The sequence below is a fragment of the Bombina bombina genome, chromosome 2 (genome assembly GCF_027579735.1).
Source record: "Bombina bombina isolate aBomBom1 chromosome 2, aBomBom1.pri, whole genome shotgun sequence".
NCBI classification, from domain to species: Eukaryota; Metazoa; Chordata; class Amphibia; order Anura; family Bombinatoridae; genus Bombina; species Bombina bombina.
Genome location: NC_069500.1, coordinates 117,092,412 through 117,112,053, shown reverse-complemented (window position 1 = coordinate 117,112,053; position 19,642 = coordinate 117,092,412). Strand labels below are relative to the sequence as shown.

The 19,642-nt window shown below is 40.7% G+C and overlaps 1 protein-coding gene across 2 annotated transcripts in view; it reads left to right on the top strand.

The window, feature by feature from the left end:
* The window catches only part of TTC33 (tetratricopeptide repeat domain 33), an 880,297-nt gene that overhangs the window by 559,107 nt on the left and 301,548 nt on the right, over positions 1 to 19,642 (top strand). For both annotated transcript variants that reach the window (XM_053701230.1, XM_053701231.1), the window contains exon 4: positions 16,695 to 16,826. In XM_053701230.1, the coding sequence (XP_053557205.1) occupies positions 16,695 to 16,826 (132 nt within the window). The remainder of the gene's footprint in view (positions 1 to 16,694; positions 16,827 to 19,642) is intronic.

The window sequence follows — 19,642 nt, the reverse complement described above, 5'->3', positions numbered from 1 at the left end:
ACGTTCAGTCGTTTTGTCAGGCTTTGATTAGAATTAAGCCTGTGTTTAAACCTGTTGCTCCGCCATGTAGTTTGAATTTAGTTTTAAATGTTCTTCAAGGGGTTCCGTTTGAACCCATGCATTCCATAGATATTAAACTTCTATCTTGGAAAGTTCTGTTTTTAGTAGCTATCTCTTCTGCTCGAAGAGTTTCTGAGCTATCTGCGTTACAATGCGACTCGCCTTATCTTATATTCCATTCTGATAAGGTGGTTTTGCGTACTAAACCTGGATTCCTTCCTAAGGTTGTTTCAAATAAGAATATTAATCAGGAAATTGTTGTTCCTTCTCTGTGTCCTAACCCTTCTTCTAAGAAGGAGCGTCTGTTACATAATTTGGACGTGGTTCGTGCCTTGAAGTTTTATTTGCAAGCGACCAAGGATTTCCGTCAAACATCTTCTCTGTTTGTTGTCTATTCTGGAAAACGTAGAGGTCAAAAAGCTACGGTTACCTCTCTTTCTTTTTGGCGGAAAAGCATCATCCGTTTGGCATACGAGACTGCTGGACAGCAGCCTACTGAAAGAATTACAGCTCATTCCACTAGAGCGGTGGCTTCCACATTGGCTTTTAAAAACGATGCTTCTGTTGAACAGATTTGTAAGGCTGCGACTTGGTCTTCCCTTCATACCTTTTCCAAATTTTCCAAATTTGATACTTTTGCTTCTTCGGAGGCTATTTTTGGGAGAAAAGTTCTTCAAGCACTGGTGCCTTCTGTTTAGGTATCTGTCTTGTCCCTCCCGTTCATCCGTGTCCTGTAGCTTTGGTATTGTATCCCACAAGTAAAGGATGAATCCGTGGACTCGTCGTATCTTATAGAAGAAAAGGAAATTTATGCTTACCTGATAAATTGATTTCTTCTATGATACGACGAGTCCACGGCCCGCCCTGTCAATTTAAGACAGATAAAATTTTTGGGTTTAAAACTTCAGTCACCTCTGCACCTTTTAGTTTCTCCTTTTTCTTCCTATACCTTCGGTCGAATGACTGGGGGGTGGAGTCATTGGTGGAGCTATATAGTCAGCTCTGCTGTGGTGCTCTTTGCCACTTCCTGTTAGCAGGAGGATAATATCCCTCAAGTAAAGGATGAATCTGTGGACTCGTCTTATCATAGAAGAAATCAATTTATCAGGTAAGCATAAATTTCCTTTTTTTTTTTAGATCTCAAGAGTCTAAACAGATTTTCTTGGTGTACCGTCTGTCAAGATGGCAACTATTCGTTCCATTCTTCCCTTGATCCAAGAGGGTCAATTTATGACATCTTGTCTCTGCCCTCAGAGTTTTCACAAAAGCTCTGGGAGCGCTGTGGGTGGTGTTTCAGTTACGGGGCATTACGGTGGCGTCTTATCTGGACGACATTTCTAGTCCAGGCGCCATCCTTACAACTAGCAAGATTTCACACGGACTTAAGATTCTTCTGAAGTGCGGTGCGAAGAGCATCGGACTGGTGTTAACTAGCAGTCATCAATGTCACGGTTATTCAGGTTTTTCCCAACTTTATACCATTTCATGCCTCAACAAACAATATCTCATAGAAAGTTAATTTTATATTGATTTGTTATACAAAAAAATCTGTTATATGATACTTTCACATTTATTAATATGTATTTGTATTTCTAGAAGTCATGATATGCTTTTATCTCTTTTTAAAAAAAAAAAAATGATTATTAATGCTATAATTTGTACATATATCTTTGCACATACTTGTGTGTATATATACAAATATATATATATATATATATATATATATATATATATGTGTGTGTGTGTGTTATGTCAGAAATATTTTGCACACATATTTACATGTTTCTAAATTCCTTTTTTTGTTCTAAACAATGTTGTCTTTCATATCTCTTTGTTTATTTATACCACTATATATATATATATATAGTGTAAATTTATTATTATTCTGAGCAGCAATAATTGCGAATATATAGCATGTCATCAGGGTATCTTATGTATTTATTTGCAATCAATGGATATTTGAAGAGCTTGGCCAGTTTTCTCTCTGTACCTGTGTAACCCCTCCTGATTGCAATCTAGTTTTAAAAAACACCCCTTCCCAGGTGTTATAAAATGGGCTGGCATATAAGATGACATTTCTTACTGAAAAATAATTTCAAGAGAAGGAAGAAATACACTGAAAATAGCATCACAGTAAAGAGGTGATTTTAATTTCTGCTGTATCTGAATCATGACAGTTTAAATTTAGGTGGGCTATCTTTTTGAACTATCAGCTTCAGATTATATTGAATCAAACATCTATTCGAATTTTAAAATCCTTGTCTAAAATATTACACTGGGTGTCCTAATGTCAGCATCAATGTTTATCTTTAATACTAATTTCACATATACAGGTGGCCCTCATTTTACAACTGTTCAATTTACACCGTTTCAGAATAATAACCTTTTTTTCCAGTCATGTGACTGCTATTGAAAAGCATTGAGAAGCAGTGCATTTATTGTAATAGCCAGTAGGTGGAGCTGTCCGCTTGTGTTGCAGCAAAGCCAAGCAAGCTGAAATTAATCAGTTTAACCAGACCTGAGCTTCTGAGCAGATTTCAAAGGAACAAGATCTTCTTGTCTATAAATCAGTCCAGAATTGCAGAAAAATGCAAGTGAAGTCTGTGTTGTGTGATTATTTCATTAGGTTTATAATGCTGTTTAGCAAATGTTTTTGTTCATTTAACTTAGGTTAATTATATATTCTGTGTTGTGTGATTATTTTATTAGGTTTATAATGCTAAAGTCTTCATTTCAAAGCTTTAAAAATAATGTATTAGGTGTTACTTATGACAATTTTGAGAGGGGCCTGGAACCTATCTCCCTCACTTCCCATTGACTTACATTATAAACTGTGTTTCAATTTACAGCGGTTTCGATTTACAACCATTCCTTCTGGAACCTAACCCCGGCGTAAACTGAGGGCTACCTGTACATACTTTGAAAGTATAAGTCACAATGTAACAATACACAATGTAACAAATGTCACTTACAAGTTCTGATGAGTGATCAATGACACAAGTGTCGAGCAATTTGATTCATTAGTGATAGTTTATAATGTGTATTTGAAACAGATTGGCTGATGTCATAAATCATGTGAGTATGCATATTCTAATCAAAAGTGGTGGAAAAATTCACTAGTGTGTGAGTTGCTTAGGAGTTTGCATCATAATTGGTGCGAAAAGTGTTTATTCAAATATGGCGTGAAGTGGAGAGTGGGACTTGTATTACATGGCTTAAAAATGGTGCACATAGATTTTCTTTTTAAAGACACGATGAGTCCACGGATTTCATCCTTACTTGTGGGATATTCACCTCCTGGTTAGCAGGAGGAGGCAAAGAGCACCACATCAGAGCTGCTATATATAGCTCCTCCCTTCCCTCCCACTCCAGTCATTCTTTTTGCCTGCGTTAGTGATAGGAAGAGGTAAAGTGAGTTGTTAGATTAGATTCTTCAATCAAGAGTGTATTATTTTTAAAGTGGTGCCAGACAGTGCTACTTTGTTCTAGGTTGTAGCCGTAGTCCATATCAGTCTCTACAGGAGAGCATTTGGTGGCTTTAAAGCAATGGGAACTTGTGAGACATAATTCTCACTGTGCCTCCCATGTAATTGTTTGCTGCCCTTATCAAAGAAAATCTGAGGGATATTACTCAGACCTTTCGCTTTAATTAAAATGTGAGGTAGAGGACCTCGCACACCTGGGAACTGCCTTACTGTCCGGCAGGAGATAATGAGGTAAGTGCTAACTTTATTCTGGCGGTTGAAAGGAGACTCAGAAGCAAGTTGGGCACTTTTATTTGTATTATTCTTCATTGGATTTAGCCTTATTATCAGAGGCTTACAGGTAGATTCCCTCAGAGTTTTAGGGAGCCCTTTAGGACAGCTAAACGCAGGCACTGGGGCTCTTGTGAGATGCCATTCAGTCATATCGAAGCCATCACTGTGGAGCTATACTTCAGAGGAGCTCAGTGTGAGGCAATACATGTGACTGGTATTATCTCCCGTCGGTTTAATAATAGCCGACCGGGAGATCTCATATTGCCACAATTGTTTATTTGCCGTAATCGTTGAGCAGTATTTCTGAATTAGCTCATTGTGAGGCAATACATGGGACTTACGTTCTTATTTCCCGGCGGTTTAATAATAGCCAACCGGGAGATCTCTTATGACCATATTTTATGTGTTTTGTTTGACCGAGCTCAGTGTAAAAAACGTGTTTGATGCACAGTGTGTTTAGCATTATAAAGTGACTGCATGATTCCACGTTGGGTTCAGTCTGTTAATTTACTCCCGAGGATAAGATGACGATCGGGAGAGGATTATGTTATCACCCACGATGGGCGGAGTTATGTGTGGCGCCAATTTAGTGTGCACCACTTTGTTTATTCTTCCTGGTATCGGAAGATTTAGTGGAGAGTGTTTCTCTCGTTAAGATGTCAGTATTGCACTGGTCAGTGAAAAAGGGGTTTTAGTCCGCAATATCTAATCTTTTTTTCGGCAGAAATAAAAAGTTGGAGTTTTAAATGAATTTCACAGCCCTGTATATTAAAATGGAACAGTGCACACATGAAATAAAGTTACTTTTAAAACTTAAAGAGACAGTAACGTTTTTGTGGAGTTCCTTTTATTTGATGCATTTCAGCTGTTTATTGTTTAATTCAGCTTTGTACTTAAAATGGAACATGTGCACACATGAAATAAGGTTACTTTTAAAACTTAAAGAGACAGTAACGTTTTTGGGGGGTCCCTTTTATTTGATGAATTTCAGCTGTTTATTGTTTAATTCAGCTTTGTACTTAAAATGGAACATGTGCACACATAAAATAAAGTTCCGTTTAAAATTTAAAGAGACTGTAACATTTTTTATGTGTAAATTTTTATTAAAAGATTCCACTCTTTTTCTGAACTTTCTCCTTTTAAGGCGTTTGCTGTTTAGGAGTCTGTTGCCAATGATCACTTTATGCCACAAATTTCTCCTAAAATGTTATGGTCCACATGTAGTGCCCTGCGTTTCCTCACACACTCCGTATGGAGTTACAATGCATTATGTTTTTTCCCAAGTGGCGGGAAACATTATTAGATGGATTCAGTGGTTGCTATTCCGAATAGTTCTTCCCTGTTAGAGGAAGATACTTCGGCATTCTATGAGAAAAAATTCTCATTCTCAGATGACTAATATCTTTATTTGATCCTGAGGTTGTTTTTCTTTCAGTTCTTTAGCTTTAACACCTCCATTTGGTACTTTAGGAGGTTTTAGCTACCCTGGACATCTCCGGCACTACCGGTGTAATCTATCCTAGTGCGTTCAGTAAGTTATAAGGAATGGAAAAGTCACATTCCCTATATTTAAAGAGATGTTTCACATAGCAGACTCAGCTAAGGAGACTGGGCAAACATTCTCTAGGGTGGAAGGAGTAGTTTCCAGTTTAGCTAAGAGAACTACTATGACATTAGAGGATAATTGGATTTTTCAAAAGGTCCTATGGATGAAAATTAGACAAGGGATGTACACCAGGGCTTACAATGGCATCCAGCTGTGTACTTTACTACCGTGACTAGTGCGACAGCATATTAGTTTGATGCGTTGTCTGATGCTTTTAAGTCAGAGACTTCCCTGGATAAAATCCAGGATAGGATAAAGTTTTTCAAATTGGCTAATTCCTTTATTTTAAATTCTTCTCTGCAAATTGTCAGAATGGGAGCATAGGTTTCTCTGTTCCACTTCACAGAGCCTTATGGTTAGAGTCTTGTTCTACGGATGTATGCTCTAAGTCTAAGCTTTTAAGGATTCATTACAAGGGGAAGACCTTGTTGGAATCTGGCTTGATGGACATAATATCCAAAAGATTCATATAGCCTTCTGTTGAATCAAAGACAGCATGAAGGACATGCCCCTGATCCAGGATCGGATCTTGTAGGGGACAGACTTTCAGTCTTCGCTTAGGCTTGGGTTCGGGAGGTTCAGAATCCCTGGACAATAGCAAATAGTGTCCCAGGGATTCAAATTGTAGTTCAAGAGTTTTCCTCCCAGAGGTAGATTTCTGCTTTCAAGATTACCTGCAGATCAGACAAAGGGAGAAGTGCTCTTACACTGTGTAAGAGACATCTCAGACATGGGAATGTTTTTTTCCACAAAAGAGAGGGAACCCTCAGAGTTCCCATACAGGTACTGGGTCTGGTTTTTTTTTTATATACAAATCGGTTTGTGGTTTCCATAAAAGAGGAACCTTCAGTCCATTTTTTAGATCTCAAGAGTCTAAACAGATTTTCTTGGTGTACCGTCCTTCAAGATGGCAACTATTCGTTCCATTCTTCCCTTGATCCAAGGGTGCTGTGGTGCTCTTTGCCACTTCCTGTTAGCAGGAGGATAATATCCCACAAGTAAAGGATGACTCGTCGTATCATAGAAGAAATCATTTTATCAGGTAAGCATAAATTTCCTTTTTTTAGATCTCAAGAGTCTAAACAGATTTTCTTGGTGTACCGTCCTTCAAGATGGCAACTATTCGTTCCATTCTTCCCTTGAGCCAAGAGGGTCAATTTATGACATCTTGTCTCTGCCCTCAGAGTTTTCATGAAAGCTCTGGGAGCGCTGTGGGCGGTGTTTCAGTTACGGGGCATTATGGTGGCGTCTTATCTGGACGACATTTCTAGGCCAGACGCCATCCTTACAACTAGCAAGATTTCACACGGACTTAGTGTTATCCTTCCAGTGGTCTTACAGGTGGAAGGTAAATTTGGAAAAAAGTTCCTTTGTCCCATGTACAAGGGTTATTTTCTTGGGAATCATTATAGATTACATATCAATTAAGATTCTTCTGACAGAATGTCAGGAAATCAGTGATTATCGATACTCGTTTAGTCATTCAGTCCTCTCCATGACCTTCAGTGACTCAGTGCATATGGAGGTAATTGGACTGATGGTGGCGGTAATGGTTGTCATCCCATTTGCTCGGTTTCATCTCAGACCTCTGCAGTTAAGCATGCTCAGGCAATGAATCAAAGATTATACAGTTTTGTCTCATCAAATACTATTGGAACAGGAGACAAGGGATTCTCTCCAATGGTGGTTGTCTCTGGATTATCTCTTCCAGGGAACCTGCTTTCACTGACCATCTTGGGTATTTGTGATAACAGACACCAGCCTTCTAGGGTGGGGAGCAGTCTGGGGCTTCCTAAGGGCCAGGATGTTTGGACTCAGTCAGAGTTTGTTCTTCCTTTAAACGTTCTGGAGCTGTGAGCGATCTACAATGTCTTCTGGCCTGGCCTCAGTTGACCTTGGTCCAGTTTTTTCAGGTTCCAGTCGATTTCAATGACATCAGTGACTTACATCAATCATTAGGAAGGAACGAGGAGTTCCTTAGCGATGACAGAGGTATTCTAATTAATTTAGTGGGCGGAGGCCCATTCTTGTTGCCTATTGGACATCCACATCACAAGGGGTGGAACAACTGTGCAGATTTTCTGAACAGGTAAACTTTTCTTCCGGGAGTGGGAACTCCATCCAGAAGTATTCTCCAGATTTTTCTTTTGTTTGCTTTTTTTTTTCCCTTGGGTCATTGCTTGAATCAAGCAAGAGAGGGCTTCGGTGATCTTCATAGCACTGGCTTCGCCTCGTAGGATTTGGTGTGGAGATCTGGTGGACATCTCATCTCTGCTACCTTGGAGACTTCCGTTGAGGAAGGTACTTCTAATTCAAGGGCCCCTCCTTCATCCAAGTTTGGTTTATCTGAAACTGACTGCTTGGAGGTTGAACAATTAATATTTTCCAAAAAAAACATTTTTCTAACTCGATCATTGTGACCATGTCTCAGGCTAGTAAGCCTGTCTCTGGTCAATTTGTCCTAAGATATGGCATTAATATATTTTTGGTGTGCATCCATGGGCTTATCATGGAGTATTTTGTATTTTCTCCAAGAGGGTTTGGAGAAAGGCTTATCGTCTATTTCCCTAAAGGGTCAAATCTCTGTTGTTATTTATTTATTCTTAGACATCTGGCAGATGTCCCAGATGTACAATCATTTGGTCAGACCTTGGTTGGGATCGGACCTGTGTTCAATCCGGTTACTCCTTCATGGAGTCTGGATTTAGTTCTCAGAGTTCTTCAAGAGGCTCTGTTTGAGCTTATGCATTCCTTACATATTAAGTTGTCTGGGAATGTTTTATTTCTTGTTTCTCTCTGGCGTGGCTTAGTGACTACCACTCCTGGTTGAGAGTTTAACTTTTTCCACGAGTACTGTTCATTTAATGGAGAGTCTCAGAGCTCTTGTCATTACAGTATCAGTCTCATTATCTTATTTTCCATGCAGATAAGGTAGTTCTACGTTCTAAATTAGGATTTCTTCCTAAGGTGGTTTTCTGATTGGAACAATAATCAGGAAATTGTTGTTCTTTTCTTCTGTCCTAATACTTCTTTTAGAAGGTAAAGACGTCCGCGCAATTTGGACGTGGTCAGTGCTTTAAGGTTTTACCTGCAGGTCACTAAGGGCTATCTTCAGTCTTCTTTTTCTTCTTCTTTGTTTGTGGTTTTCTCAAGAAAACGCATGGGACAGGAAACTACAGCTGCTTTCCTTTCTCTTTGACTGAAGAGTATCATATGTTTTGCATATGGGACTGCTGGACAGCAGCCTCCAGGGAGAGCTACGGCTCGTTCCACGAGGGCTGTGGCTTCCTCATGGGCATTCAAATTTGATGCTTCTGTTGAACAGATTTGCAAGGCTGCATCTTGGTCCTCTCTTCACACTTTTTCTAAATTTTTCAAATTTAATACCTTTGATTCGGCTGAGGCTGTTTTTTGGGGAGAAAGGTTCTTCAAGCAGTGATGCCTTCCATTTAGGTTTCCTGTCTTGTCCCTCTCTTATCATCCATGTACTCTAGCTTTGGTATTGTATCCCACAAGTAAGGATGAAATCCGTGGACTCATTGTGTCTTTAAAAAGAAAATAAAATTTATACTTATCTGATACATTTGTTTCTTTTTAGACACGATGAGTCCACGGCCCGCCCTGTTCTCTGAGACAGGTTATTATTTTTTGTAAACTTCAGACACCTCTGCACTTTGGCTTTTCCTTTCTCTTCCTAACTTCGGTCGAATGACTGGAGTGGGAGGGGAGGAGCTATATATAGCAGCTCTGCTGTGGTGCTGTTGGCCTCCTCCTATCCCACAAGTAAGGATGAAATCCGTGGACTCATCGTGTCTAAAAAGAAACAAATTTATCAGGTAAACATAAATTTTCTTTTTTCAAAAAATACAAAGGAAGTTAGCTATATTATGTTGTGTATTTATTTAATTTTATCTCTATATCTATTATTGCAACAAGTTTGGGGCAAAACTTTGCACCAAATTTGTAGAAATAATATTGTCCCCTTGCTTTGTAATGAAAGACAAAGTTGTAACATAATCCATAAGTAGTAATGTATTTTTCCCCCTATATCTACAAGTAAAAATTATAATTTTATTCTATTCAGAAAGATCGTTTTGCTGTAAAATGGTTGATGATATAAAAATTTGTAACAGGGTAGATGTTCCAGGAGGGGTTGATCAAACGAACAGTGATATTAAAAAACTAGAGGACTGGTCAAATAAATGGGATCTGAAATTTAATATTACCAAGAGCAAAATTATGCATATAGGATCCAAAAACCCAAAGGACAATTATAATCTCAATGGTACATTACTAACTGTAACTAAAGGAAAAAGGGACTTGGGAATTATTATTTCAGATGATTTAAAATTTGGTACACAATGAAGCAGTGCAACCAGTAAGGCCAGTCGAATACTTGGTTGCATTGGAAGAGGTATTAGTAGCAGAAATAGCAAGGTTCTTATGCCACTTTGCAGATCATTAGTTAGAACAATTCTGGAATACTGTGTACAGTTCGGGAGACCATATCTTCAGAAAGATATAAATAAACTAGAAGCTGTCCAAAGAAGGGCTACTAAAATGGTACATGGTCTAAAATATAAAACGTAGAAAGAAAGACTCTGTAATCTAAATATGTATAGTTTAGAGGATAGAAGGGAAAGAGGTGACATGATAGAAACCTTCAGATATATGAAGGGACTTAAAAAAATAGGAGCTGAAAGCATTTCCATCTTAATATGGGAAGAGTCCACAGCTGCATTCCTTACTGAACCTGGCCACCAGGAGGAGGCAAAGACACCCCAGCTAAAGGCTTAAATACCTCCACCACTTCCTCATAACCCCGTCATTCTTTGCCTTTCGTCACAGGATGTTGACAGAAAAGTGTTAGAAGATTTTGGAGTAGTCTCTTATGGGACTGGAGTTTTAAGTAGTCCTGTCAGCCTCAAAGTGAGAGCATGGATAAAAGTTAGGGTCCAGAGGTGCAGGGAGAGTCTTTCTGCGAAACCATCCCAACTCATATTAACAGCTCCATAGGTAATCAGCGTTGATGAGTTTCGCTGCCTGCTTTCTTCACTCAAGTCCATGACAGAAGCGATGCTACTATCTGTCACACTTGAAGGGCCGTGTTCCTGTTCCACGGCGTAGATTTTGGTAAGATAGTTTCATATTTTATACATGTATGATAACGCAAGAAGACAGGGTCACAGTGTGACTCCTTTTATCTGTATAGATTCAAGGGTTAATATCGCCTTAAAGGGATTATTGAACAGGGGGGAATAATCTTATATGTTTATTTGATTTTATGCTGCTTTTATGTGTGATATGTTATGGGCTCATAGACTGTTATGAAATATACAGGTTTCACTTACACTTTGAGAGCCATGCAGCTTACAAGCTTCACACGCTTTCTCATAGCAGGGACGGTCCTGCATTGTGGACCATATGATTCATTCCCTTTTTTCGTGACCGGGTGTCTATCAGTGAGGAGTCGTAAATCTCTGTACTGTCAGGGTCATAGGAGGTGGTGAGTGCCCCAGCCATTGGGGTGTAAGGGTGCTGTTTTTTGAATAAAATAAGATGTTTTATTTCTCTAGTTCTCCGGTTAGTGCACTAGCTATGGAGGATTATGTTACTTTAGAGGGCACTCCCTCTATTCCTAATGAGTAATTCCTGTTTTATATGGTGAGGAGGCCTTAGTTCCGCCCTCTCAATTATGTTCCATATGCCTTGATAATGTGATAATATCAAACATTTTTGATACCACAGAGCCATCCACCTCTGAGTAGTTGTCATCCAGTGAGGTGCGTACCCTATATTCTTATATCTCTACACATGCAGTTTTCCTGTAGCATTGCTGATCCTCCATCTGGAGGGGGCCTTTTTTCACCAGACGTTACTGCGCAGTTCAGACGGCGGTGTCTGCGGCCTTTAATGCTTTACCTCGTCCTGCTAAGCGCAAGTGAAAGGTTACATATTGCACTCCTTCCCAGAGTACATCAGATAATTTATTGGATTTAACTGATGGTTATCCGAGGAGGAAGTTCTTTCTGAGTCTTCAGAGTATGAACATTCAGAGTTGGAGTCTGCTGCCTCTAAACCTCCGGGGCTGTGGAGAAACCAGACTTTAGTTTAGGAATTTGCGCTTTCTTCTAAAGGAAGTTTTTGGCGAATTCAGAGGTCCCACAGGCCAAATTGCCTTATGAACCTTTAATTCCTAAATTGGATAGAGTTTGAGGACAGGGTGGTACCTTATCCTTCCCTGCTCCTGTTAGATGGCGAACATTATTATGAATGAATGGGACAGGATTGGATTCCTTTTCCCCCTCTTCTCCCTTTAACAAATTGTCCCCAGTCCTGGACTCTCAATGGAGTTGTGAGGTTCTATCCCTAAATGGGATGGCGTTATCTTCACCCTTACTAAACGTACTACTATCCCGCTTGTGGATAGTTCTTGGTTTGAAGAGCCCATGGATAAAATATGGAAACTCTCTTAAGAAGGATGTTTCAACATACGGGATATTTTTTCAACTGCCGGCGGCTGTTGCCGCGGTTACTGGAGAAACTACCTTCAGGTGTGACTCATAGGATTGATCGGTGTGGAGGGTCCCCTCGATGTTACTCAGAAAAGATTTACGGCCTTGAGGGTTGTTAATTCTTTTATCCGTGCTGCTATTAGGCAGTTTATTCGCTTGAATGCTATGGCTTCAGCTTTTTCTGTTCAGGCCCGTCGGGCTCTGGCTGAAGTCATGGTCTGCGGATATGACTTCTAAGTCTAGACTTCTTCCCTCCCTTTAAGAGAATAATTTTGTCTGGTCCAGGCCTGGACTCAATTATCTCCACGGTCTCAGGGGGCAAGGGTGCCCTCCTACCGCAAGAATATATGAACTAATCAAAGGAACAATTTTCTCTCTTTTCGTTCTGATAAAGCCCATGTCAGCAGTCCTCCGCTAAGCCAGAGCAAACCAAGAGCTCTTGGAAGCCGGCTCAGTCCTGGAATAAATCCAAGCAGAGCAAGACGCCCGCCGAGTCGACGTCGGCATGAATGGGCGGTCCCCGGTCCTCTTCTGGATCGTGTAGGGGGCAGTATGTCGCTCTTTTCAGTCGCTTGGTTCAGGGACGTGCAGGATCCATGGGTCCTGGAGGTCATAGCTCAGGGTTACAAGATAGGTTTTAAGTCTCAGCCACCCAAGGGCAGATTCCTCCTGTCTTCCTGAACAGAAAGGAGGGAAGCCTTTCTGGGGTGTGTACGGGATTTGTCCTCTAGGAGTTATTGTCCTGGTGCCTATCGCAGAGAGAGTTTTGGGATACTATTCAAACCTTTTGTGGTCCCTAAGAAGGAGGGAACTTTCCATCCGATTCTGGACCTAAAGGGCTTAACCAGGTTTTTCAATGTCCCCTCGTTTAAGATGGAGACAATAAGGTCCATTCTTCCCCTCGTTTGAGAGATAGATCTGAAGGATGCTCCCTTCACGTACCAATCCTTAAGGACTGCTTCCAGTTCCTAAGGTTTGCATTCCTGGACCAGCACTTCCAGTTTATTGCCCTTCCGTTTGGTCTAACTAAATACATTTTTCGAAGAGTGGACCTTTCAGAATATCTTCTCTGTCTTCTTCGATCTCGGGTACTATAATAGTCTCCATAGACATGAGAATATTTCTAACAGATCATAGATGTTCCAAGCTAGCCTCAACATGTCTTGCCCTCCAGATCTCCTTAAGGTCATCTGTGGCTCGGTGTATGGAGGTGATTGGTCTCATGGGGTCCAGCTTGGACATCATTTCCTTTGCCAGGTTTCACCTCAGACTGTTGCAACTGCACATGCTGAGCCAGTGGAACGGCGATCATTCGGATCTGTCTCAACAGATTTCTCTGGACAACCAATAGGGAGAATCGCTCTCTTGGTGGTTTTGTCCAGATCACTTGTCCTGAGGGACATCTGTCTCAAGACCATTCTGGGTGATTGTGACTACGGTTGCGAGTCTGTCAGGATGGGGAGCTGTTTGGGGTGCCAGGAAGGCCTCTGGTCTCAGGAGGTAAAGCTCCCTCCTGATCTCATTTTGGATCTTCGGGCAATATACAATGCTCTGAAGGCTTGGTCTCTGCTGGGTTCGTCCCATTTAATCAGATTCCAATCAAACAATATGTCCTCAGTGGCTTACATCATCCATCAGGGGGAACGAGAAGCTCCCTAGTTTTGAGGGAAGTATATTGGATTCTGGGGTAGGACCCGCATTTGTTCGCTGTCAGCGATCCACACGGGTGTGGACAACTGGGAAGCGGATTTCCTCAGCAGATAATCTTTCCGTCCCTGAGAATGGTCTCTTCATCCCGAGTGTTTGCAGACATTTGCAAGAGGAAGATCTTATAACGCCTCAATACCAAGCTACCCAGATAGGGGTTGAGGTACAGGGATCCTCAGGCAGTGCTAACAGATGCATTAGCAGTGCCTTGGAGGTTCAAGCTGATTTATCCTTTCCGACCCTTACCACTACTTTCTAGTGTAGTGGCTCGAGTCAAGCAGGCGTCAGTAAAACTGCCTGCTCCATCATTGCCGTGAAGGATATGGTTTGCGGATCTAGTGGTGATGTTATTATCTCCTCCGTGGAAGTTACCTTCTCGCAGGGATCTGCTGACCAAGGTTTCTTTGTTCATCAATGTCTAGATTCTCTGAGGCTGACTGCGTGGAGATTGAACGCTTACTCCTAGCCAATAGAGGGCTTTCTGAGAGAGTTATTTTTACTCTCATTCAGGCTCGTAAGCTGGTTGCACATCACAACTATCATAAGGTGTGGAGGACCTACTTATTCTGTTCTCCAGGATGAACTGGAGAAGGGCTTTTCTGCAAAGCCCCCTGAAAGGACCGTTTCGGCCCTGTCTGTGTTACTGCACAAGAGGTTTGCAAAGCTTCCAGATGTGCAGCCATTTGTTAATGCTGGGATCAGACCTGTGTTTAGATCTAAGGCTCCGCTTTGGAGTTTAAATCTTGTCCTTAAGGTTTTGCAACGGGCTTCGTTGGAGCCTATGCATGGAATAGACATTAAATTGTTGTCTTGGAAGGTTCCTTTTCTACTGGCTATTGCTTCTGCGCCCAAAGTATCTATGATTGCTGCCTTGCAATGCGTCCCTCCTTATCTGGCTTTTCATGCTGATAAGGCTATTCTACGACCCAAGTTAGGTTTTCTTCCTAAGGTTGTGTCAATTCGCAACATCAATCAAGAGATTATGGTTCCTTTCTTATGTCCTAATACAACGTATTTCTGGATGTGGTTTGTGCCTTGAAGTTCTATCTTCGGGCCATGAAGGAATTTAGAAAAACCTCTTTCTCTGTTTGTTCTCTTTTCCGGGAAGCGTAGGGGTCGGAGGGCCTCTTCGACTGCCTTATCTTTTTGTCTGAGGAGTGTCCTCCGTTTAGCATAGAAACGGCGGGACATAAGCCTCCTCTGAGGATTGCGGTTCATTCTACGAGAGCAGTGGTTTCCTCTTGAGCCTTCAAAAATGAGGCCTCTATGGATCAGATTTGTAAGGCGGCTATCTGGTTCTCCTTACATACTTTTTCCAAAATTGTACACGTTTGATGTTTTTGCTTTTGCTGAAGCAGCCTTCGGGAGAATGGTTTTGCAGGCTGTGGTGCCCTCAGATTAGGGTCCGCCTCTCTTTTTTTCCTCCGTGTACTCTAGAGCTTGGGTATATGTTTCCCACAAGTAAGGAATGCAGCAGTGGACTCTTCCCATATTAAGATGGAAAACATAAATTATGCTTACCTGATAATTTAATTTCCATCTGTATGGGAAGAGTCCACAGTTCCCGCCTGTGTTCGCCGATGAGCAACCCTAAATTTGGAATTTTTTCTTCTGGCACCTTTTTTACCCTGATAACTCTCCTACTGTTCTTTGTTCCCTCGGCAGAATGACTGGGGTTATGAGGAAGTGGGGGAGGTATTTAAGCCTTTGGATGGGGTGTCTTTGCCTCCTCCTAGTGGCCAGGTTCAGTATTTCCCACAAGTAAGGAATGCAGCTGTGGACTTTTCCCATACAGATGGAATTGAAATCATCAGGTAAGCATAATTTATGTTTTTTTCACAAAAAAATAAATGTCAAAACAAGGGGACATAATCTAAAGTTAGAGAGTAGCAGATTCAGGAGATATTTGAGGAAGCATTTTTTTACAGAAAGGGTGGTGGATTCATGGAATAAACTTCTATACCTAGGTATGCTTTTCAACCAAGGATACCAAGAGAATTAAATACATTTGGTAATAGGAGTTAATTATAAAGTATCTTAAAATTGCTTGCCCTGACTGAATTATTAAAGTGTAGTTTTGCCTTTCATATCACTGGGATAGAAAGGTCAAAACTGAAATGTGTGTGGCTACATTTCAGTTTTAAATAGAAGCATTTTTGTATTATACTTCCTTTGGCAAGAATGCTTCTAGTAAAAGTTAATACTGTTATCAGAGGTATACGCACATAGGCCCCATGCACCAGTATTCAAACACCACAGCTTCTCACAGTGTCAGCAGTGGCTTGTATGACACAAATACACACCAACTCCAGCTCTTTGAGCTTACATACTGGTGCATGGGCCCTCACAGCATCTTGGCGAATGCCGCTGAAAGACAGTTATTAATTTTACTAGGAACATGTTTGCTAATGAAAGTATAAAGGCAAATTTCTTCCATTTAAAATTAAAATGCAGCCATGCTCGTTTTATTGTTGACCTTTCTATCCCTTTAAGAATACTTAGAAGGGATAGAATACTTAGAAGCAAACAAGTAAACACAACTCTTATTTGCATGTCCTTACCTAGAATCCTTTGCTTTCGTGGAAACACAGTGTGCTGAGGATTTCTGTGGGAAAGCAATTCGGACTTTTCTGATTGAGTAAATGTGCTGTACAATGATTTTTTTTTAATTAAAGCTTTTATAAATAAGGGATCAAAATAAAAAGCCTTGCATGCCTAAGGAAAGCTTCAAGAATAAACTTATTTTATCTTTTTTCCCTTTCAGATACAACTAAATCATATGCTTGTTGTTTAGCTTGCTGTTAAGTGATTTAGCTTGCACGCCATTTCTGCAGTCTGGGCAATAGCTTGCTTGTCTGTGAATCATATTTTTATATTTGTGCATTACTTTTTGGCTGGGAGAATAACGTCAAAAAAATGAATTAAAAAAAGTTGCTGTGTCGTGACTTCTGCCTTTAAAGTGCTGATTTCGGATAATTTTATTGACCAAGGTTAAACTCGGAATGCGTTATTTTTCTGATTTTTTTTTTTTTGTGTTTTTTTTTATAGGCGCTGATGTGTCTTCATGAAATATTCCCAGCAGTACAAGCTGCTGAAAAAGCAATTCAAGGCAATCCACACTTTGTAGAGGCCTGGCAGACTTTAGGACGTGCACAGCTTGGTTTAGGAGAAATAACTATGGTAAGCAAATTAGCACCCATGAATAAAAAAGAATAATAATTCTAATAATAAAACCACATTTTTTAAGACCATAGCATCACTTTAAGGGATATTAAACAGAAAATACATGCTAGACATAATGATGTATTCACATAATTTACTCCTATTATCAATTTCTTTTTTAAGACACAATGAGTCGACAGATCATCTTAATTACTAATGGGATATTCACCTCCTGGTCAACAGGAGGCGGCAAAGAGCACCACAGCAGAGCTGTTAAATAGCTCCTCCCTTCCCTCCCACTCCAGTCATTCTCTTTGCCTACGTTAGTGATAGGAAGAGGTAAAGTGAGGTGTTAGATTAGATTCTTCAATCAAGAGTTTATTATTTTTAAAGTAGTGCCAGAGAGTGCTGCTTTGTCTTAGGGTGTAGCCGTAGTCCATATCAGTCTCTACAGTAGAGCTTTTGGTGGCTTTAGAGCAATGGGAACTTGTGGGACATAATTCTCACTGCGCCCCCCATGTAATTGTTTGCTGCCCTTACCAAGAAAATCTGAGGGATATTTACTCAGGACTTTCATTTTAAATTACAGGTCCATGTGAGGGAGAGGACCTTGCAAACCTGGTAACTGCCTTACTGTCCGGCAGGAGATAATGAGGTAAGTGCTGACTTTATTCTGGGGGTGAAGTAAGGAGACTCAGAAGAAAGTTGGGCACGTAATTTTTATTATCCCTCATTGGATTTAGCCTTATTATCAGCGGCTTACAGGTAGATTCCCTCAGGGTTTTAGGGAACACTTGGGGACAGTTGAACCCAGGCACTGGGGCTGTGTGGGACATAGGTTTTCATCGCATAGCTAATGGGCTATACAATAACGGAGCCATCACTGAAGAGCTTAAATTCTTACTCCCAGCGGCTTACTTTCTCCAACATAGGTGTGTCCGGTCCACGGCGTCATCCTTACTTGTGGGATATTCTCTTCCCCAACAGGAAATGGCAAAGAGCCCAGCAAAGCTGGTCACATGATCCCTCCTAGGCTCCGCCTACCCCAGTCATTCTCTTTGCCGTTGTACAGGCAACATCTCCACGGAGATGGCTTAGAGTTTTTTAGTGTTTAACTGTAGTTTTTATTATTCAATCAAGAGTTTGTTATTTTGAAATAGTGCTGGTATGTACTATTTACTCAGAAACAGAAAAGAGATGAAGATTTCTGTTTGTATGAGGAAAATGATTTTAGCAACCGTCACTAAAATCCATGGCTGTTCCACACAGGACTGTTGAGAGCAATTAACTTCAGTTGGGGGAACAGTGAGCAGTCTCTTGCTGCTTGAGGTATGACACATTCTAACAAGACGATGTAATGCTGGAAGCTGTCATTTTCCCTATGGGATCCGGTAAGCCATGTTTATTACGATCGTAAATAAGGGCTTCACAAGGGCTTATTAAGACTGTAGACTTTTTCTGGGCTAAATCGATTCATTATTAACACATATTTAGCCTTGAGGAATCATTTTATTTGGGTATTTTGATATAATAATATCGGCAGGCACTGTTTTAGACACCTTATTCTTTAGGGGCTTTCCCAAAGCATAGGCAGAGCCTCATTTTCGCGCCGGTGTTGCGCACTTGTTTTTGAGAGGCATGGCATGCAGTCGCATGTGAGAGGAGCTCTGATACTTAGAAAAGACTTTCTGAAGGCGTCATTTGGTATCGTATTCCCCTTTGGGCTTGGTTGGGTCTCAGCAAAGCAGATACCAGGGACTGTAAAGGGGTTAAAGTTCAAAACGGCTCCGGTTCCGTTATTTTAAGGGTTAAAGCTTCCAAATTTGGTGTGCAATACTTTTAAGACACTGTGGTGAAAATTTGGTGAATTTTGAACAATTCCTTCATGTTTTTTCGCAATTGCAGTAATAAAGTGTGTTCAGTTTAAAATTTAAAGTGACAGTAACGGTTTTATTTTAAAACGTTTTTTGTACTTTGTTATCAAGTTTATGCCTGTTTAACATGTCTGAACTACCAGATAGACTGTGTTCTGAATGTGGGGAAGCCAGAATTCCTATTCATTTAAATAAATGTGATTTATGTGACAATGACAATGATGCCCAAGATGATTCCTCAAGTGAGGGGAGTAAGCATGGTACTGCATCATTCCCTCCTTCGTCTACACGAGTCTTGCCCACTCAGGAGGCCCCTAGTTCATCTAGCGCGCCAATACTCCTTACTATGCAACAATTAACGGCTGTAATGGATAATTCTGTCAAAAACATTTTAGCCAAAATGAACACTTATCAGCGTAAGCGCGACTGCTCTGTTTTAGATACTGAAGAGCATGACGACGCTGATAATAATGTTTCTGAAGGGCCCCTAACCCAGTCTGATGGGGCCAGGGAGGTTTTGTCTGAGGGAGAAATTACTGATTCAGGGAACATTTCTCAACAAGCTGAACCTGATGTGATTACATTTAAATTTAAGTTGGAACATCTCCGCATTCTGCTTAAGGAGGTATTATCCACTCTGGATGATTGTGACAAGTTGGTCATCCCAGAGAAACTATGTAAAATGGACAAGTTCCTAGAGGTGCCGGGGCTCCCAGAAGCTTTTCCTATACCCAAGCGGGTGGCGGACATTGTTAATAAAGAATGGGAAAGGCCCGGTATTCCTTTCGTCCCTCCCCCCATATTTAAAAAATTGTTTCCTATGGTCGACCCCAGAAAGGACTTATGGCAGACAGTCCCCAAGGTCGAGGGAGCGGTTTCCACTTTAAACAAACGCACCACTATACCCATAGAGGATAGTTGTGCTTTCAAAGATCCTATGGATAAAAAATTAGAAGGTTT